Source organism: Eupeodes corollae, chromosome 2 (genome assembly GCF_945859685.1).
Source record: "Eupeodes corollae chromosome 2, idEupCoro1.1, whole genome shotgun sequence".
Taxonomy (NCBI): domain Eukaryota; kingdom Metazoa; phylum Arthropoda; class Insecta; order Diptera; family Syrphidae; genus Eupeodes; species Eupeodes corollae.
In genome coordinates, this window is record NC_079148.1 from 57,591,230 (window position 1) to 57,612,360 (window position 21,131).

The 21,131-nt window shown below is 33.7% G+C and overlaps 1 protein-coding gene across 1 annotated transcript in view; it reads left to right on the plus strand.

Annotated features, from left to right (window-relative positions):
- The window catches only part of LOC129944310 (period circadian protein), a 37,576-nt gene extending 18,257 nt beyond the window's left edge, over positions 1–19,319 (plus strand). The window contains exons 2-11 of the mRNA XM_056053655.1: positions 3,210–3,331; positions 3,610–3,696; positions 3,757–3,920; positions 4,004–4,102; positions 15,008–15,105; positions 15,201–15,624; positions 15,689–17,316; positions 17,395–17,523; positions 18,475–18,573; positions 18,632–19,319. Coding sequence (XP_055909630.1) covers positions 3,240–3,331; positions 3,610–3,696; positions 3,757–3,920; positions 4,004–4,102; positions 15,008–15,105; positions 15,201–15,624; positions 15,689–17,316; positions 17,395–17,523; positions 18,475–18,573; positions 18,632–18,838 — 3,027 coding nt within the window. The 5' untranslated portion in view covers positions 3,210–3,239 and the 3' untranslated portion in view covers positions 18,839–19,319. The remainder of the gene's footprint in view (positions 1–3,209; positions 3,332–3,609; positions 3,697–3,756; positions 3,921–4,003; positions 4,103–15,007; positions 15,106–15,200; positions 15,625–15,688; positions 17,317–17,394; positions 17,524–18,474; positions 18,574–18,631) is intronic.
- The last annotated feature ends 1,812 nt before the right edge of the window (positions 19,320–21,131 follow it).

Genomic DNA, 21,131 nt, shown 5'->3' on the forward strand with positions numbered 1-21,131 from the left:
CGTGTGGGTCTGTAAGTCGTCTGTACAAGTTTTTGAGTCTTGTCAGTAAGCCACTCTTGTGCCTACGTGTACTTTGGAATTGTCCGTTCCATCGTTTGTTTTATTGTTTCGTCCATCTGTTGTAAATGTTGGTCAATTTCTGTATTTGTCGGGTTTCTGTTGTTTAGTGGGGCATGTCACTCGAACGAAGTTCTCTCACTGTATACTTGGCATTAGTAAGGTAACATATATAGCAATCTCTGTAAATTGTGCAATATAAGCTTAGGTATGAGAAATGTTAAAATTTTGGCTAAAAATAAAAATAAATATAAGATTAAACCCTGAAAACTCGAATAGAATTTAAATTTAGATTTTAATTCGATTTCACAAACATAATTAATTGGCTTCTATTTTCTCGGAGGATTTTCATTTAACATTGATTAATTACTTTCTGACAAAATTTTTAAAATAAAAATATTATTTTAAATTAACCTGATTATCAATTAAAATTTAAAAAATGTATAGAATGTTTAATTGTGAAATTGAAATAAGGATCAAAAGGGACCATTTACTTATATTTATACTTATGTAAATATATATTTTTAATATTCGGGATGGAATTCCTCAATTGTCTTAAACAAATGTAAATCAATAGTAGCATCTCCTCTTCTTCGCATATTTGTCCTATTTTTAAGTTAAGGTAAACTCTCAACCATATGGAAGAAGCAATTTATAACATCATTCTTTAAAAAGAGCAACAAGTCTGATGTTAGTAATTGCAGACCAACTTCTAAATTGTCTTTTATTTCCAATCTTTTTGAACAAGTTGTTTGTAATAGTTTAAATTTGAACTGCAAAAATATTGTATGTACTCAATAAAATGGTTTTATGCCGAAACGTTTCTTCAATTACTAATCTGATTGGATTTTTGCATAAGTGCTCCAATATCCTATAACTCGGTTGCGAGCTCAAACACAATCTTAAAACAATTAAATTTCAGGCATTGAAATTTTCTAAAAAACGTATTCTTTATTATATTAATTATCTTCATTATATAAATAAATATCGCAACAATCTATAAATCGAGTTTATAGTTATCTCGATTTAAAGGAACATATTAGTTCGAGTTTAAGCAAAGCCAACTCTATCATAGGATTTGTTAAATCTTGGTCTAAGGAATTTAAGAAACCATATGGCACTATCGCTCTATACAAGACTTTGGTCCGCCCACATCCTATGTTTAAGCAAAGCCAACTCTATGTTAGGATTTGTTAAATCCTAGTCTAAGGAATTTCAGGAACCTTATGGTATTATCGTTCTATACAAGACTTTGGTCCACCCACATCTTGAGTACGCATCCCAGGTATGGACTCCTTTTAACGGGCCACACAAAAATAGGATATAATCTATTCAATGCAACGTTGCGTCTTTATGGTCTACCATAGTCTGATCCTTACAACTCCTCAAGAACATCGGACAAAGCTTCTTCAAATGCAGCCTCTATTGTAAAAGAGAGTTAAACTGGTGTAAATAATGCACCTGATTTATTAAATTGTATAAGTTTAAGCTACCATGGAGGTAACAACAATACCTGTACAGAACGCGCTGTGGTGGGACGGGAAACAATTTTGGCCTTCGCGTTCCTCTGTCTTCTATAGAATTATGTGTTGCTGTTTAAACACGATCCAGGCCAGCGGTTAAAAATAAAACATGACGGTCTAATTGAAGCTATAGATTTTTACAAAGAACGCGATGGTCAAACGTTAAAACAGAAAAAGAAGTTATTTTCTATGCAGGTCTACAAAAGTCATACGCAAGTTTTGTTAGGAAATATTTGTCCATATTTGTATTTTATTCATATTATAAAAAATGTTTGCTTTTATGTGATTAATGTGGTTTTAAGTAATTTTTAAAATTGAGCTTCACAATTGTTCGGCAAGTTTGAAATAGCTGCCTTGGGTACCTCCAAACCGCCATCGCCTAATGTTCTCATTTTTGGAGTCAAAATTTGTCTAAAATTCATCCTGAGACATTCGGAAATATTTGTAAAACGATTTTCAAACAAATCCAATTTCTCGCAGAGGCCAAAGAACTCACCATAATAAGCTCTCTTAAAAATTAAATTCCTGTTCCCATTTTATTTTTTTTCTTGATGCAAGGGAAGGGAGGAGAATTGCCTCATCTTCACTGCTGCTGCTCAATTTGTTACGAAAAACTTGAATTCTTTAGAAAAATGTTTATCGCATTTAAATGCTAAGAAAAGATAAGAAAAGAATAGTTGTCTTGACTTTTACAACTGGATCAAAAGAACACCCAAAAGCTGACCGCTGACTTTAAGCACTATAAATTAGAATAAAATAGCGTGCGAGGAAAGACTTAAAGTATTGTGATGCAGGAAAATTATTTTCTCCAATATTGCAGTTGAACTAACCTGAGTTCAACATCAACCCTACAAAAACCATTAGGAAAAATGTAAAAAATATTTCAACATTTCATCTAATGTGCCAGGTGACCGAATTAGGTAAATTATGAAGTCTTTTCGAGAGGCCGCAATGTTATTTTTTTTAACGCACGTGTACACAATAATATGAACTTCCTCTTTCACAGAATTATGCATCTTGCTTCAGATGTTTGTCTCTGTCAATGACGGGCAAAGGATGATACACGTTTTTGATACAGATTTCTTTTCATTGTCCATATAAAAGTTAAACAAATAATTCTATATCAGCCATTTACTTATTCCAACCCACAGTGGAAATATTTACTTATAGCAACGTTTGTATCTAAGGGTTTGTAGTTTCAAAATGATAAAAAGTGAATTGAAAAGGTAGTGACGCACTCGATGAATTTCCTTTATTCTGAAGCAGATGAAATGCTGAAGAGTAGAACTATGTCTACAAATTTTAGAATTTAACGTAGCACCAAGTAAAAATGCATCCCATTATAATAAAGAACTTAAAATGAAAACTTATAAATGTGAGGAAATTTTGTGTTTAAAGGAGAACTTTCGAAAGAAAACAAATGTTTTCTTAATCACGTCAAACACGAGGAATTTCTAGAACTTCTATGCTCCTGAGAAACTAATCATAACATAACTTTAATGTGCGACAGCTGAGTCATGTAATTTTGTTCGATACTTTTATACATAACCAACCGTGTTAGATTATATAACAAAATTATTTCTGAAACAATGAAACTTTACTTTATATGTTTTTCTTTTATATTTAAAGATAAACTGTAAAACTTAGAATAAACTCAGAATGGAAGGTGAATCAACAGAATCAACGCACAATACGAAAGTATCGGATTCAGCTTATTCAAATAGTTGCAGCAACAGTCAGTCACAAAGGAGGTAAGAAAATAATTCTAAAAGAATCTGCAGTGTGTTATGGAATATTTGCATACAAAAACAGGGTGCTTCAGTATTAATTTACAAATATGAAGAACATTATTTATGAACGAAAACTTTAAATTTACGAAACTAAATTGATGGGAAAAATGTACATTGTTTTCATCTGTTGAAGTAATAATGAAACACCCAGTAGATATACTCTTGATGGCGATTGAAATTTTCATCATTACAATGTTCGATGAAATATTAACTTACTAATGCCCAATTATTCCCTTTAGTGGAAGCTCGAAATCAAGACTCAGTGGCAGCCATTCATCAGGAAGCAGTGGATATGGAGGCAAACCATCAACTCAAAACTGTAGCAGGTAAAATGTTGTGTTATTTTTTGACAGAATATGATTTTATATCTTCTTTCTTGAATTTAGTGAGCTTCATCCTATGCGTGGCATGGATAAAATGCGAAAGAAGAAAAAACAAAAATGTTCTACACAAACTATTTCAAATACAGTTGAAGGTCAAGAAGATGTTACTTCATCTAATGAAGGTAAAACCGATGAAGAATTATTGGCTGCATCAGATACGACTAACTGTAAGTATTTTAAAACAAAGTATTACAAAAATTATACAACTTTTAAAATTAAAAATTTACCATGTCCATCTCATTGTTTAAAGGTCAAACAGATCGTCCAGAAACTTCAGGCAACGACGATTCAATTGAACAACAGAAGTCAGATAATTCCTCACAATTTACAACCTCATCACCACCACCTGGTAAGATTCATTCTGAAAAAGTTCAAAAATTCTGGTGCTTCATAGCATAAAAGGTCAATTTTATTTTAATGATCTAAAAAAAGATTAGGCTGTTGACCTAAACATCTTTGTTGACTTGAATAACGTTATTTTTGTTTTTTTTTTTTAAATTATTCTCTAAGCTTCAATTTAAAAACTAAAATAAACATGGACATGCTGTCAAAAATTTGGCCTCTAGGACTTCTTTTCTAATACGTGGTTCTTAAAATAATTAAAAGAACACTTCATCTACAAACAAATCAACCTATTTAAACAAATTGTTTCGGGAAATTTATTGTGATTTCGGCAGGAATGTTGATTGCAATTTCTAAATAACCAAGCGGGCGTAGTAAGTCTGTGCTTTGGCAGTCATATTTGTGGGAATATACCCAACTTTCCTGAATCCAAATAAATGTTGGGCAGGTCACATTCGCTTATTAATAAAAGTTTAAACTAAAAAAACAAAAATGACACTTAAAATGGTCTTTCAGGATGTTTAACACTTTAAGTCGTTTTATTCAAACCTTTAACCTCTTCGATCACCCCTCTGTTCGTTCGAGACTTTGACTATAAGTTGAAAATGATCTGGAGGTCAACTAAAGGGTGATTTTTTTGAGGTTAGGATTTTCATGCATTAGTATTTGACAGATCACGCGGGATTTCAGACATGGTGTCAAAGAGAAAGATGCTCATATGCTTTGACATTTCATCATGAATAGACTTACTAACGAGCAACGCTTGCAAATCATTGAATTTTATTACCAAAATCAGTGTTCGGTTCGAAATGTGTTTCGCGCTGTACGTCCGATTTATGGTCTACATAATCGACCAAGTGAGCAAACAATTAATGCGATTGTGACCAAGTTTCGCACTCAGTTTACTTTATTGGACATTAAACCAACCACACGAATGCGTACAGTGCGTACAGAAGAGAATATTGCGTCTGTTTCTGAGAGTGTTGCTGAAGACCGTGAAATGTCGATTCGTCGCCGTTCGCAGCAATTGGGTTTGTGTTATTCGACCACATGGAAGATTTTACGCAAAGATCTTGGTGTAAAACCGTATAAAATACAGCTCGTGCAAAAACTGAAGCCGAACGATCTGCCACAACGTCGAATTTTCAGTGAATGGGCCCTAGAAAAGTTGGCAGAAAATCCGCTTTTTTATCGACAAATTTTGTTCAGCGATGAGGCTCATTTCTGCTTGAATGGCTACGTAAATAAGCAAAATTGCCGCAGTTGGAGTGAAGAGCAACCAGAAGCCGTTCAAGAACTGCCCATGCATCCCGAAAAATGCACTGTTTGGTGTGGTTTGTACGCTGGTGGAATCATTGGACCGTATTTTTTCAAAGATGCTGTTGGACGCAACGTTACGGTGAATGGCGATCGCTATCGTTCAATGCTAACAAACTTTTTGTTGCCAAAAATGGAAGAACTGAACTTGGTTGACATGTGGTTTCAACAAGATGGCGCTACATGCCACACAGCTCGCGATTCTATGGCCATTTTGAGGGAAAACTTCGGAGAACAATTCATCTCAAGGAATGGACCGGTAAGTTGGCCACCAAGATCATGCGATTTGACGCCTTTAGACTATTTTTTGTGGGGCTACGTCAAGTCTAAAGTCTACACAAATAAGCCAGCAACTATTCCAGCTTTGGAAGACAACATTTCCGAAGAAATTCGGGCTATTCCGGCCGAAATGCTCGAAAAAGTTACCCAAAATTGTACTTTCCGAATGGACCACCTAAGATGCAGCCGCGGTCAACATTTAAATGAAATTATCTTCAAAAAGTAAATGTCATGGACCAATCTAACGTTTCAAATAAAGAATCGATGAGATTTTGCAAATTTTATGCTTTTTTTTTAAAGTTCTCAAGCTCTTAAAAAATCACCGTTTATGTATTTCGATTTTGCTTTTAATTCTACTCGAAACCCATTTCCGATTCTACTCTCATTTGGTACAATGTACTGAGTTAGAATCAAATTTGAGTAATTCCAATTCTTTTTCTTAAAATGTTTTACTTTTGAACGAGTGTCCCTTTTAGGTTGTCAGATAAATTGATATAATAAAACAGTTTATTAAATTGATATTAAATTATATTTATAATCGAAAATTGGACCGAGAACCGCAGAAAAATCGTAACATATGAGAGAACTTTGGTTTTTACCTTTTTGTTTTTCTAAAAGTGACTTTGACTTTCATCTTTGCAACTTAAAATCTTTACTACACATGGAATATTTTCTGTATTATTAACAATCGTTTCGAATATTCATGCAATGTCTTGATCTTCTTTATTGTTAGGGTCGTTATTATTTCGTTTTAAAGTGCTAAATTATGATTCCCTAGCTCAAAACTAATAAAAAAAAAATGTGGGACACGAATAGTGGTGTGGTGGTAATTAGCCAAAATAAAAGGTTTTAGAAAGGTGGTAAAAAACAAAACAAAATCAGTCCATTCAAATTAGTTTTATAATCACATATCTTGCTCACAACCGATAAAATAATAATTTTATATAACAACAATCTTTGAATTGGTATTTTGAAGCATATTTAACCAACACCTCTGAGAGATACAAATGTTCCCGTTGCCCGAAATTTCTCTTGCAGCTAAAATGTTGAGTACAGTTGTGTTCAATTTGTTTCTTTAATCATTTTCGATATTGTTGAGTTGTGAAAATTAACGTTCAGCTGCTGCGCTAATAGTGGTAAACAACAAAGTTTTAACACGTACAATGACAGGTTTTTGAAAATTAGATCTCCCATACCGTCTTCAATTTTTTAGAAAAATCAGCTGTTGTACAATGTCATCATTCTTGAAACTGAAATAAGCTTCTTGTTGTTGGTCGCGTTGGGTTTTCTTGAAGAATTGAAAATTGAAGATAAAGAGACGAGAAGTCGAGAAAGGGGGGACTAACCGTTGAAAGCTTTAGTAGAAGGAAAGTAGACAAGTAGAGGTTCACCGTATTAAAAGAAAGAAGGTTCGATAGAAGAGCTAATAAGGACAATCAACGATGTCCACTGCGGAGGCACTGGCATGCTAGCTGCACTCGGCTCAACTCAACGGAAAAGGGGGGTGTTCTTGCCCCCGCAGGAGGATCTCACCTATTTCAAAAAAAAACTGTATCATGCTAGAAAAGAATACGAACACGTCACACTTTCAATCCACCACTTCGGTTCGTTACCGCTGGTGTTGCAACTGTTGGCCTTTGTCCCTTTGAATTCGTCGCCATCTACCGTGTATGGATTTCCCTATCTAATATGATCCCGTCCTATCATATACTAACCCCATAACCAGAACCTTAGTCCGTTTTATCGCACCTCTGTTGAAAAGCTCAAAGTTCCATCCGGCTCATTTTGAAACCCAAGGAAAGATCCGTATTCATCGAAATCGACATGAAACGTGATTTCGATCTTAAATTATTTAAACAAAGATATACTAACAGTTACGAGGGATATAAAACAAATAGAATGGTTCACGCCAAAATTTTATAATATTTTTTTTTAAATTTAAGTACGTACGTATGTACGTATCTAACTTCGTTTTTGGAACACTCCACAAAAACTACTTTTTCGGCTGGCAGCGCACTCCTTCTATCCGGTTCGCTTTGCCAACAGCGGAGTTAGACAGGAAAAAAAGGCTATTTTCTTAGTGCTTTTTAAGGTGGGCGGCCCTTGGTGCCCTTCTTTCTTGTCGGCCCAAATTACCCCAAATGATAAGAAAAAAATGTGTTACTTGTTTGGTCTGGGTATGGCTCAGACCTAAATCCTTGTTAAGACGTAATACATTGGTCTTGTCAGAACGTAAGGCGACTCGTACCACGACGACAACGGTCACGTGTACTTATCCGGGTTCGATATAGATTCGATAATGGGCCACCTCACTATAAAATTTCACTTTAATTACCACTTTGTTTAAAACAATTTTTAATGAAGATTAAATCTCTTGTGTTTTTTTATTTTTCGAGTATTTGTTATTTACACTATTATTTCGCTTCAGCGCATCCGTAACAAAACTTTCTATTATTTTAAACTCGCCTATAAATTTTCTTCTCCCAACATTGATCAGTTCAATGCTTGCTAAATATTTGAATAAATTAACTTTATCATTACAAAATTAAATCGTTGTTGAATTTGTACACATAACTCAACATAATAGCTGCACATAACTTTTCCTAGTTCCATGATTTTATTTTCATCAATTCCATTTTCTATTATATATTCTTCAAAATATAACCCAAAATACATTTGAGAGTTTGACAAATAGTTTTCAGTTTTTTTTACATCCGTATTTATGCCAATATATTCCCGTTTTATGGAATTTTTCATTAAGTTCAACTTAAAAGAATTCATACTTTCGACTAACAGGTGGATTTGTGTTGTCTAAGATTGAAATGTTCTGTTCAAGTCGTTAATTATTTTTTAATTTGAGGCAATAAAATTAAAAAAAAAATATTCGTTTTGTATTTTCTGGAAAATTGAAAGTACTGGTAGGATTAGGGTCTTGAAATGAACTTAATATGAAAAAAATTAAAATAAGGTATTCCACTGCTCTATATACCATTTCTAAAGAAAGTAACTGAGTTTGACAAACTTTTTAAATTTGATGTTCATCGACACCATGTGCCTTCTGAAAGTTTATGAAATCTTTTGGTTTTCAGGGTCGGTTAAAAAAGTTGTCAGTTGAATTATTCTTGAAAAAATTAAAATTAATAACCCTATTTTTCATATAAAGAAATAAACAAATCTATTCTGCTTCATATTTATCAGTTGAATTATTTTTAAAAAATTTTAACATAGATATACATATTTTTCTTTCTTGTTTCAAAAATGTTCGTTTACAATGCAACTTCGATATTTTAATGCTTTTCTAGTGAAATTAAAAAGTACTTCCCAGCCACATGATCCATTTAAATTTTTTAATACTTCCTCTAATTCCAATGACTGAACTCCAAAATATTGCACTCGAAATTCCTTTAAAACGGGACAGACTGCCATAAAATGAACCACATCTTCTCTTACATAACGATTGCATAAGGTACATATAATTGGTAGCTCTGGTCGGTGTGGTATGAAATTGAGGTTCAATAATTCACCCCTTAATCGAAAGATTGTACTTATTAATTCCGTAGAATGGTTAGCTAAAAAGTATGTTCTTTCATTTAAGTAGTGGTCCAATTTGCTATAATACAACCTGTACTGCGAATTCTGAGCTTCTTCCATGAATTTATGGTACATTCGGTTTCCTTTTTTCTTTAGCAATTCATCAAATTTTTTTTTAGCGATCCACTTGCTCTTCAACTGTAAATACCAGGTTTACTCCACATTCGGATGCCAGTTTCTTCCACTCTTGGACACATCCTCCTTCAATCGACAATTATTAGTGCATAAGTATTATTTTTGGTGTTCTCTGCTCATGCATTGCTAATACTCGTATTATGTAGTTGAAATGAAGCTTAAGAATATCCAAAAACATAGGCGGAATACCAGTCTCCAAATGGATCATATAGTTAAGGGAACAATCAGGTATTCTAAAAAATCTTTTAATAAAGTAACTTAGAAACTTCTACACTGTTTCAAACGATCGGTAACCCCATGCTTGTGCTCCATATATAGAAGAATGGTTGTTACAGTTGCACGAAATATCACTTGCTTTGATGTATGTGAAATGCTCTTCTTATTTATGCAGCTGCCCCAAAAAGAGCAGATAGCACGCTTTGCATCTGCTAGTTTGCCTTGAAGATGTTTTTTCATATTGGAATTCGATGAAATCAACACTCACAGATATTTATACTCCTTTACGATTTATATTTCCTGTCCGTTAAACGCCCATTTCTCCAGCCGTGAATATCTTCCTCCGCCACTTCTTAAGATCATCATTTTAGATTTAACCAGGTTGGCAGATACATTCCAACTCTTACAATAACTTCCTAATCTGTTGATCATAAGCTGCATGCCTTCAACTGTCTCTGCGAGAAAATAATGCAAATAATAACCCTGGAATTTTCGTCTGACGGAGCTCAATTCCACCTTTAAAAGCATATGTGATATCATTTATGTATAAGATAAACAGTAGTGTGCTAAGAACTCACCCTTGCCTTACTCCTACTGTTCTTCGAAAGGACATTTTCCATCCCAGATACGAGCAGTATTATTATGGTACAGAGCTTTCAATACATTTATCATTTTTGATGATATCCCTAGCATATATAATTTATAGAAGAGTGCTTCTCGTGGTATGGAGTCAAAGGCTGTTTGAAAGTCGACATAGAAAGCATAAAGTTTTGTATTCCTATTTTTGTATATCTCTGCTAAGCTTAACAACGAAAATATTTGGTCAACAGTCGAATAGCCTCTCCTGAAGCCAGCTTGGAACTCATGCAAAATATGATTCTTTTCCACCCAATGAGTAAGCCTTTCATAGAGAACGGATAAGAATAGATTGGCGGTTGTGTTCAAAAACGATATACCTCTATTATTAGCTGGATCTTCGAAGTCACCTTTTTTATGAAGCGGATATATAATTGTTTTCAGGAAGTTTCAGGTACTTCAGCTTTCTCAAAGATTCTGTTGAATGTTATTACGAGTAGCTTTTTGAACTCCGGTGTACAGTTTTTAAAAAACTCAAACGATATTCCGTCTTCACCTGGTGTTTTATTATTTTTGGATTTGTAAAGAACCTCTTCTATTTAAAGCAGTGATATTGGCGAGCCCAACTGTACATCCAATGTAAGAGGCGCTGCGTCTAGAACAGCTGGTGAGAATTGTTCTGCGTTAAGTAGCTGCAAGAAGTGAGTTTTGAGCTGTTCTGCAGAAAGATTAACTTCCTACAACCACTTTAACTGCTTTCCAAAACTCTGTTGGCGATCTGGCTTCGTTAATAAAATCTATGTTTTTTAGATAATATGCTTTTTTCTTTGCGGAGCATAGGTTTTTAAAATGTTTATTTGCTGCTGCATAGTTTGCTTGTATAAAGCTGTTATTCATTTTCCGGAAATATCTCTTACTTTTCTACATTCATCATCAAACCACTTTTGCTTAATTTGTTTGGTTCTGTATTTCTGTATTATTTTTCATATAAAGAAATAGTTTAGTTTGAAAATCTATTCTGCTTACTAGATTTTTACTCGAAAACAAATTTTTACCAATTTTAGTAGCATTTCTTAAATTTTTACAAATTGGATGAATGAAATTAATTTGGGAGATATCAAGAACCAAACATCAAAAAAAAACGGATTTTAAAAAAAAAACTACTGAATATCGAATACAATATTTTTTATGAAAAAAAGTTTTAAGACAATATTTTTAATTTTCGTTCGAAAATAATTTTTACCATGTTGACAACAATATTTTAAGAAGATAAAGTAGTTTAAAGTTTTGAAATGATATTTGAGTCCAAAATTTGTACCAACTTTTATTAATATTTTAGGTTTTTATTTTTCGTGAAAAAAAAGTCAATTTAATTTTTCTCGAAATTTGTCTGAATATTAAAAAAAAAATTTCTTAAAGTAAAAATAAATTTTTAAAGCCATAATCTCAAGTTTTTGAAAAGATCTTTGAGTCGAAATTCAATTTTTACCAATTTTGAGTAATGTTTTTCTTAGGTTTTAATTTTCTATAAAAAAAACTGTCAATTTGATTTTTCTCAAAATTTTACCACATGTTAAAAACGTTACTTTTCGTTGCACAAATAGATAAAATCATTTTTTATTCGTAAAATTTTCGAGGTGACACATTTTTTTTTCAGTTTTTTTTTGATTTATAAAAACCGTTAATTGGATTTGTTTTAAAAAATATACTGCATTGTTATCACGTTACAGTATATAATAAAAAATAAAAAAAAGTCTCAAGCGTCATTGGTTTGTGAGATATTTAGGGTTAACCAACATTTTCACCTTTTTTTAAAACTGCTATGGTAAAAAAAACCACCCACGAAATTTTAATGAGAGCTATTTCTGCATCTTTCTGCATTATTATCTGCATAACAAAATTTATTTGGAGTCGATATCTCTTCTGGTTCTTGAGCTATGTACGGCGAAAAAAACGTCGCGAACTCACGGACGTACGGACGTACAAACGTACATACACACGCACGCACAGACATCTTTCTAAAAATCTTTTATTTCGACTCTAGGGACCTTAAAACGTCGAGAAATGTCAAAATTTTCAATTTGACAAATCGGACCCATTATAATAACTTCCTATGGGAAGTTAAAACTGTATCATGCTAGAAAAGAATACGAACACGTCACACTTTCAATCCACCACTTCGGTTCGTTACCGCTGCTGTTGCAACTGTTGGCCTTTGTCCCTCCCAACCTGGAATCCGTTGCCATCTACCGTGTATGGATTCCCCTATCTAATATGATCCCGTCCTATCCCATACTCACCCCATAACCAGTACCTTAGTCCGTTTTACCGCTCTCCCTGTTGAAAAGCTCAAAGTTCCATCGGGCTCATTTTGAAACCCAAGAAAAGATACGTATTCATCGAAATCGACATGAAACTCACAAAAGTTTTATCAGATCAAGAAAACAAGAATTGAAAATTGAAATTTTGCGATAAATAAAAAAAACATTAAGTAATTAAACAATGATAATGAAAGAAAAAGAGAAAAAATCAAAAATGTACTTAAAATTAATAATTTAACTGTCAACCTATGGTGATATTGGGGACAATTATACCCCGGCATCTATCCTGCTCGGAAAAAAAATCACACACTTTTAATCGCCCTTGCTTTCCCGTAATAAAAATTCGACACCAAGTGCCTTCTGATAGTTTAAGAAATCTTTTTGTTTTTTTGATCTATGTCTGAAGTAATAATATATGTCCCTTAACGATTTTTTAATATGTCAACACAGAAATATAATAGAAAATTATATAAAGAAATTGTTTAGTTTGAAAATCTAGTTTTGTTAAATAGATTTTTAGTCGAAAACAAATTTTTACCAATTTTAGTAGCATTTCTTAAATTTTTATAAATTGGATGAATGAAATTAATTTGAAAGATATCAAGAACCGAACATCAATTTTTACCAAAATTTTGGGTACTATTTTTTGTAGATTTTTATATAAACGGCCTGTTGGATTTTTATAAAAAAAAACTAATGAATATCGAAAACAATATTTTCTGTGAAATAAAAAGTTTGAAGACAATATTTTTAATTTTTGAAAAGCTTTTTGATTCGAAAGTAAATTTTTACCAACTTTGAGTAATGTTTTTCTTAGGTTTTAATTTTCTATAAAAAAAACTGTCAATTTGATTTTTCTTAAAATTTTTCGGAATATTAAAAACAATATTTCTTATAAGTGAAAATTAGTTGGAAGCCATAATCTCAAACTTTTTAAAAGATATTTGAGTCGAAAATCAATTTTTACCAACTTTAGTTAAATTTTTCTCAAAATTTTAAGGAATATTGAAAACAATATTTTTTAGAAGATAAAATAATTTTGAAGCCATAATCTCAAATTTTTGAAAAGATATTTGAGTCGAAATTCAATTTTATAAAAAAAACTGACAATTTGATTTTTCTCAAAATTTTACCAATGTTAAAAACGTCATTTTCATTGTACAAATATCTTTTGGAGATGAAATCATTTTTTATTCGAGGTGACAATTTTTTTTATTTATAAAAAACCGTTAATTGGATTTTTTTCCAAAAATATACTGGATTGTTATCACGTTACAGTATATAATAAAACATAAGTCTCAAGTGTCATTGGTTCGTGAGATATTTAGGGTTAACCAACATTTTCACCTTTTTTTAAAACTGCTATGGTAAAAAAAAACACCCACTATATTTTATTGAGAGCTTTTTCTGGTTCTTTCTGCATTATTATCTGTATAACAAAATTTATTTGAAGTCGATATCTCCTCTGGTTCTTGAGCTATGGACGGCGAAAAAAAAACGTCGCGAACGTACGTTCACACGCACGCACAAACATCTTTCTAAAAATATTTTATTTCGACTCTAGGAACCTTGAAACGTCGAGAAACGTCAAAATGTTCAATTCGACAAATCGGACCCATTACAATAACTTCCAGGTATTCCTTCTTCGACAGCAACACAGCCACTTTCTTTCTTGGTTTCTTATTTTTACAGAAGCCACCACCGGAATAGAAAGAATTATTTGTGCTGTAACTTTGCTTTTACCCTTTCTTACCTTACTACGACACGCTGCGTTGAACTTTTAGCATTTAAATTATTTATCAAAGTTGTCCATTAATACCTGTGCAAAGTTTGTAATGTTTGCAAATGACTTGATTAAAGTCTTCGAATCGAATTTTCTACATCTTTGGCACGAGTAAATATGAAACTTTAGACATCCGTCGGATTTCTCCATTTCTCTTATTAAAATATGTTCAATATTATTTATTTTAAAAGTAGGATACTACTAAATAAATTTCTTGGCGAGTTCACTGGTGCTACATCTCCCATATTTAATGTTGGGTTTAGTCTTTTAAGCCTTTATTGAAGGCCTTCTAAAGTATTTCTAGTATCCTCTTCTATCAGAATGTTGCTTTTGTTTGTTTACAAAACTGTTATCGAACCAACAATTTAGTTGTGAAAAATATTTTGAGTTTTTTTAAACGTAACTGTATGTATCTTAATTTTGAAAAATACACATACACGTAAGGCCTTTAAGCCTTTTTGGGAACCCTTTCCTTAAACAAAATCCATTTTTTTAACTCAACTCACTCTCACACAAAAAAGATCGAAAACACGTACTTTTTGTATTCTGCCCTATTAAATCCTATACAATTCATCATCCCACTTTTTTTTAAAAGCCCAATTTCACCTCATGATTTGATTGTCTCTTAAACACATATAAATTGTTTAAACATTTCATGTGTGTATTTATCCAAACATATTTTTTACTTTTACAGCAATTGGCGATTGTACATCATCAAAATTAGAAAAAGAAGAACCTATAACTATTAAGTCAGACCAGAAATCGGTTTCAAGATCCGAAAAAGCTAAAGAGGTTTGTTTTTTTTTTAAAGAGTTACTATTTTTAAGTATCAAAATTAGTTTCGGGCAATTTTTATTGAATGTTTCAATCTTTGTTTGCTTATATAGGAAAGTTTCTGTTGTATAATATCAATGAACGACGGATTAGTCCTATACACAACTCCAACTATAACTGATCTACTTGGCTTTCCACGAGACATGTGGGTTGGGAGATCGTTTATTGATTTCGTTCATTCCAAGGACAGGGGAACCTTTGCCAGTCAAATAACAACTGTAATACCATTGGCTGAGACACGCAGCACTATTTCGAAGGAATGTCTGACACCTTTCTTTGTTATGATTCGACGTTATAGAGGCTTAAAGACAGGGGGTTATGGTGTTATTGATAAAGCACTTAAGTATGAGCCATTTCGTTTGACTTTGACTTTTCGCGAAGGTCCACAAACAGTTCGACCAGATGGATCAGTTGAAACATCAGGTTCAACTATGTTTTTAGTTATTTGTGCAACAAATGTAAAAAGCTCTTACAAAGGTAAGAATAAATTGTTCACAATTTATACACTACCAATTCATCATCTTTTCTTTTTGAATTTTAGTACCAAGTGAAGTTTTATCCCACAAAAGTCCTAAATTCTCAACACGTCACACAGCGGCCGGTATTATTTCCCATGTGGATAGTTCGGCTGTACCGCCTTTGGGTTATTTACCACAAGATTTGATTGGCAGAAATATTCTTGACTTCTACCATCACGAGGATTTGGTATTATTAAAGGAAATTTATGAAACAATTATGAAAAGAGGTCCAACAGCTGGAAAGTACTTCTGTAGCAAACCATACAGATTCCTCATACAAAATGGTTGTTATATTTTATTTGAGACTAAATGGACAAGCTTCATGAATCCATGGTCGAGGAAACTAGAGTTTGTCATGGGCAGTCATAGAGTTTTTCAAGGTCCAAAGAATTGCAATGTATTTGAGCCTGCCTCGAATGTTAAAATTACACTTTCGGAGGAAACTCTAAATCGGAGTAATCGCACCAAAGAGGAGATATTGAAATTACTCTCGAAAACTTTGCCAAAAACTTCGGATTCCGTCAAACAACAAGTATCAAGGCGTTGTCAGGCGTTAGCTTCCCTTATGGAAACAATTATGGATGAGGTTTCCCGACCTGATCTTAAGCTAGACCTACCACACGAAACCGATTTGACAATATCGGAAAGGGGATCCGTAATGCTCGGCGAGATATCTCCACATCATGAATACTACGACAGTAAGTGCCCCACAGAGACGCCTCCCAGCTATAACCAGTTGAACTACAATGAAAACTTGCAAAGGTTCTTCAACTCCAAGCCGGTTACAGCCACAGAAGGTGTTGCTCTGAAATTGGAACAGCCATATAATGAACCAGTAGATGGTGGTATCGCTCTAAGCCCTGTCGAGTGTTTTGAACAAAGTGGTGGAAGTGGATCATCTGGAAATTATACGACAGGCAGTCATTTTCACATGGGAAGTATTACAAATACAAGCAACCCAGAAACAGGAACATCGTCTGAAAGTGTACAACTTCAATCGCTAACTGAATCTCTAGTAAACAAACATAATGACGTCATGGAGAAGCTAATGCTCAAGAAGCATCGAGAATCAAGAGTTCGACAAGGAAAGAAAAATCTCGAAAAGAATCAGGAAATCAACAACCACGGAGTCAAACGTTTCGGCGCACACTCCTGGGAGGAAGATGCGAATAGGACAGCCAAACACAATCTCTTAAATACCAATGCGAATGCCCAGATGGGTGGCGATACAGGACAAGCTGACCAGTCAAACCAAAACAAAAAAATGGTCCCACAAATACAATACTTCGGCAACATTGGAGAACAGTGTGGCATGCCCGCAGCTGCACGAACCAATGTCTGGGCACCGTTGTGTGTTGGATTGCCACACACTCAACATAATCAACAAATTGTCTCGCCTACAAACCAAGTGCCCGTCCAGCAGAGCATGTTTCCAACACTGTATTACATTCCGACTGCGGCACAAACCACCAAATTTAACCAAGACGGAAAAGTTAACACCGGTCTACCGCTCCACTACACACAAGGATTAATATATCCATCACCGCCGCTGCTCTATTTACATCCTACGATGGTGCCGATGTCATTTGCCAATTTAACTAGTTCTGTGCCGCTTCCAGAACAGCTGACTCGAATTTCAACTCTTACAACGGTAGTTTTCTTTTTTCTCCGATATTAAAATTAATTTACATTTGAATAATATTTTTTTTCTTTCTTTAAACAAAAAAAGACACAATCTTTAATGGCTGCACCTAATCCAACAAAGACACAAGACTCTTACCAACCAACCGCATCAAGACAGTTACAAAGATCCTCGTCTCAAGCTACATCTGTGAAGGCAGAACCAGGCTCAAATATGGTAAGTTATTAACAATTCTGTTAAATGGCGAAGTTGAAAATACAAGAAAAAAGCTCTTAAGTAGATACGCTTTCTTAAATGTATTTTTACCTTTATTGACATATTCCAATGGCTCTTCCATAAGTTAACAGAGTTCGAAGTTTAGTTAATATCAATTAAAATCTTGAAATGAACAAAATTTTCACTTCAGACTGGGAAATTCAGTCAACTGTAATTTGTTTTTAAATTATAAAACGAATCTAAAAAAGCTAATTTTGTTTTAACTCAGTGACAGTTCCTAAAGTTAAGTACAATCTATTGATATTATTTTTGGATCTACGTCTTTTCTTGAGTCTGAGACTCATTTTTGCTGCTACTGAGTGAATCTCGGAATTTGTTGGTAGTTATTGACGGAAGATCACTGTTTTGCTGAAATCCAGATCCAAGTTTCAGAGTTCATTACTTTTATTTAAGATTAAGCAGGGTCAAGCAACATAAGGGACTTCATTTGCAGTCAACTTCATTCTTTGAACGCAAATTTTGACCAAGGCAACTAGTTAGTTTTCCAAGTGTCATCAATTTCAAATTCAGAAGTAAAGTTACTTCACAAACCTATACTTTAAGTAAGAACTACCAAAAACATTTTTGTATACAAAAAACTTCCTCCTGGAATTGTGCAGAAAATAAATAAATTATAGAGCAATAAAGCTCAGCTTTCACTTGAATGAAAAAACATGATCAGTTGTCATTTTGACATAAGTTGACTTGACTTGATAGTTAGGGAGATTGTTCTTGACTAACTTTCCAGACAACTCGCCAATGAAGTTGCCTTAATTGGAAGGCATTTTTTTGGCAGCTGGCCAATCAGATATTAGAAACATGCCTTACTTTCAAGTCCCTTATGTCGCCTAAACCTTCCCATTGTCTTTATTTGTCCTTTCTTATTAACACACATTTTTTTTGTATTTGCAGGCTCTTTCGGATGTTTCCAAAAAAGGAATTGCTGACTCACCTGTTCAATCAGAAACTGAAGACTACGTTGGAGAACAACATAACCAAATTGTACATAATGTGAGTTACTTACTTTTATTTTTAAATTACAATTTTCATTTCGTATTTCGGTTTTTAGCAAAATACTGATAGTAATGGTAACAATGACGATATGGATGGTTCGAGTTTTTCAAGTTTTTATTCGTCATTTATTAAAACAACAGATGACTCAGAAGATCCACAAGAAAACGATAAGGAAACAATTTATCGAAAGTTTAAAGTCGAATTGGTGGCTAAATTAATTGAGACAGGTGAAGAAGAACAGACCCAACATGGAGATGGATAAAATATTTGTAATTGTTATTTTTCGTGGATTTAAGAATATAATTATGTCACAAAAAAGAACAGATACAATATCAGGCCACTTGCGTTCTTGCTTTTTTTTAAAGTTTATTATAGAACTACGTTAAAATTTATTAAATAAGCATAATTGAAAATATTTCATGTCAATAATGTCACACTGCATATAATTTTATACCTTATAACCTTGAGGCTCAAATTTTATTAACAGGCTTCCATGGCAAATATGAAGCTGCTGTTGTCGCTAGTTTTCCTATTTTTAAGTGTACGAAATTTGTTATCCGATTTTATCGAATAATGTCACATTACATTACTTAAATAGATTTTATTATTTCTTTATATTTTTTGTACATTTTTAATTTAAATTTATTAAAAAAAAATAAGAGCTTATATTGCAACTTTTTTCATTTAAATTTATATTTAAATATAAAAAAGTACAAACATTTGGTCTATAAGTTACCTTATTTTAAATATACAAATATTTATAAAAATAAATATTAATAATTATATTATAATTGATTGACTAATTAGTGCTTTTATTGTAAATATATTGAAACAATGTGTACATTACTCTTTTTTTTATTAACTTCAATATATTGTAGGTATTTATTTATAAAAAAAATAAAAAAATAATGTAAAACAGATGATATTATAAATAAAAGAAAAATATAATATAATTTTTGTCAAGACTCAAAGAATGTTTGATTTCATAAATTTTTCCACCCCAAACTTTTTATTCATGATAAAAGTATATGTTTTTGGTCAAAAAATTTGCACTTCTCGGGTTGGTTTTTGACAGTGCATGGATGGCATACTGCCAGTTATGCTTCAAAAGTTGCATGATGTGGCAGCTCCATGGCTGGAACAAATTCTTAAAGGATGTCTCCTTCTCAAACATGTGCCCATGCCGAATCCATAGAAGACTCGCTCGTTAAGTTCGGTGTAGAAGACTTCATTCGAGAATGGATTATTTCCATGCTCAGTGGTAGGAAGATTCGAGCCACTCTAGGCAATACAATCGCAACAAAACACGTGAGTAGGGGAACACCCCAGGGTGGTGTCCTTTCGCCTCCTCTAAGGCTTCTGGTCATGGATACAATTCTCGTTAAATTAGAGAGATGTGGAGTGAAGGCGGTAGCCTATGCGGATGATTTGATGGTATTGGTGTCAGGAAAGTACACCTCTTTGATTAGTGAAATCGCAGTCAGCTTTGAAGAAAGTTAGCAACTGGGCCACGAGTTGTGGACTAGGAGTTAACCAAAGTAAAACTGAACTGTTGCTCTTTACCACCAAAACTAAAGTACCGCCCTTTACGCTACCTCGACTCAACGGTCAAATCCTATCATTGTCTTAAAGTGCAAAATATTTGGGAGTTGTACTCGACCCTGAACTTAACTTGAAACTTAATATTGAAGTACGGGTTAAGAAGTCCTGTGTTGCCTTCTACGCCTGCAGCAAAACTTTCGTCAAAAAGTGGCGACTTCAGTCGAAGATGATTTTATGGACGTACACAGCCGTAGTACATCAAATCTTAACATAGGTTCGATTGTGTGGTGGCCTGGTCTTACCAAAGCCTATAATATTGATAAGCTAAAGAACGTTCAGAGAACAGATTGTGTGGGCACCACAGGGGCCATGCGTACTTACCCAACGGACGCCTTAAACGTTATTTTGGATCTTCTACCAATCGACCTTTTTATTAAATACATAGTTTCCTGGAGCGCTATTAGGCTGAAGGAATCAAACAGCTGGTTGTCAAAACCTTATAGTCACAACACAACGAAATTGATTCCCTCAGATATTATCTCGGTAGACACTGACTACTGCACTCCTACTTTGAGCCTTAGTAAGGGTTTTAAGGTTATTATCCCATTCAGAGAAGATTGGGAGGATGACATCGTGTCGATAGGTTTCGACACAACCATCTTTACTGACGGCTCAAAGATGGAGTGCGGAGTTGGTTCTGGGATCTTTTCTGAGTCCCTAAATGTAGCCAAATCCTTAAGGCTTCCTGACTTTGCTAGCGTTTTTCAGGCTGAACTGCTGGCAATAAGGGAGGCATGTAAAATACTTAAACAAAACCCAAACCAAAAGCGAAATGCGGCTATCTTTACAGACAGTCAGGCAGCTGTCAAAGCCATTAACTCGGCCATGAGCTTGCGAGCCTGAATATTAACCTCGGTGTCACCCTGATCTGGGTTCCGGGCAATAGTGGTATCGTGTGAAATGAACGGGCTGACGAGCTAGCCAGGCAAGTATCAGCCTTTCATAGCTCACTT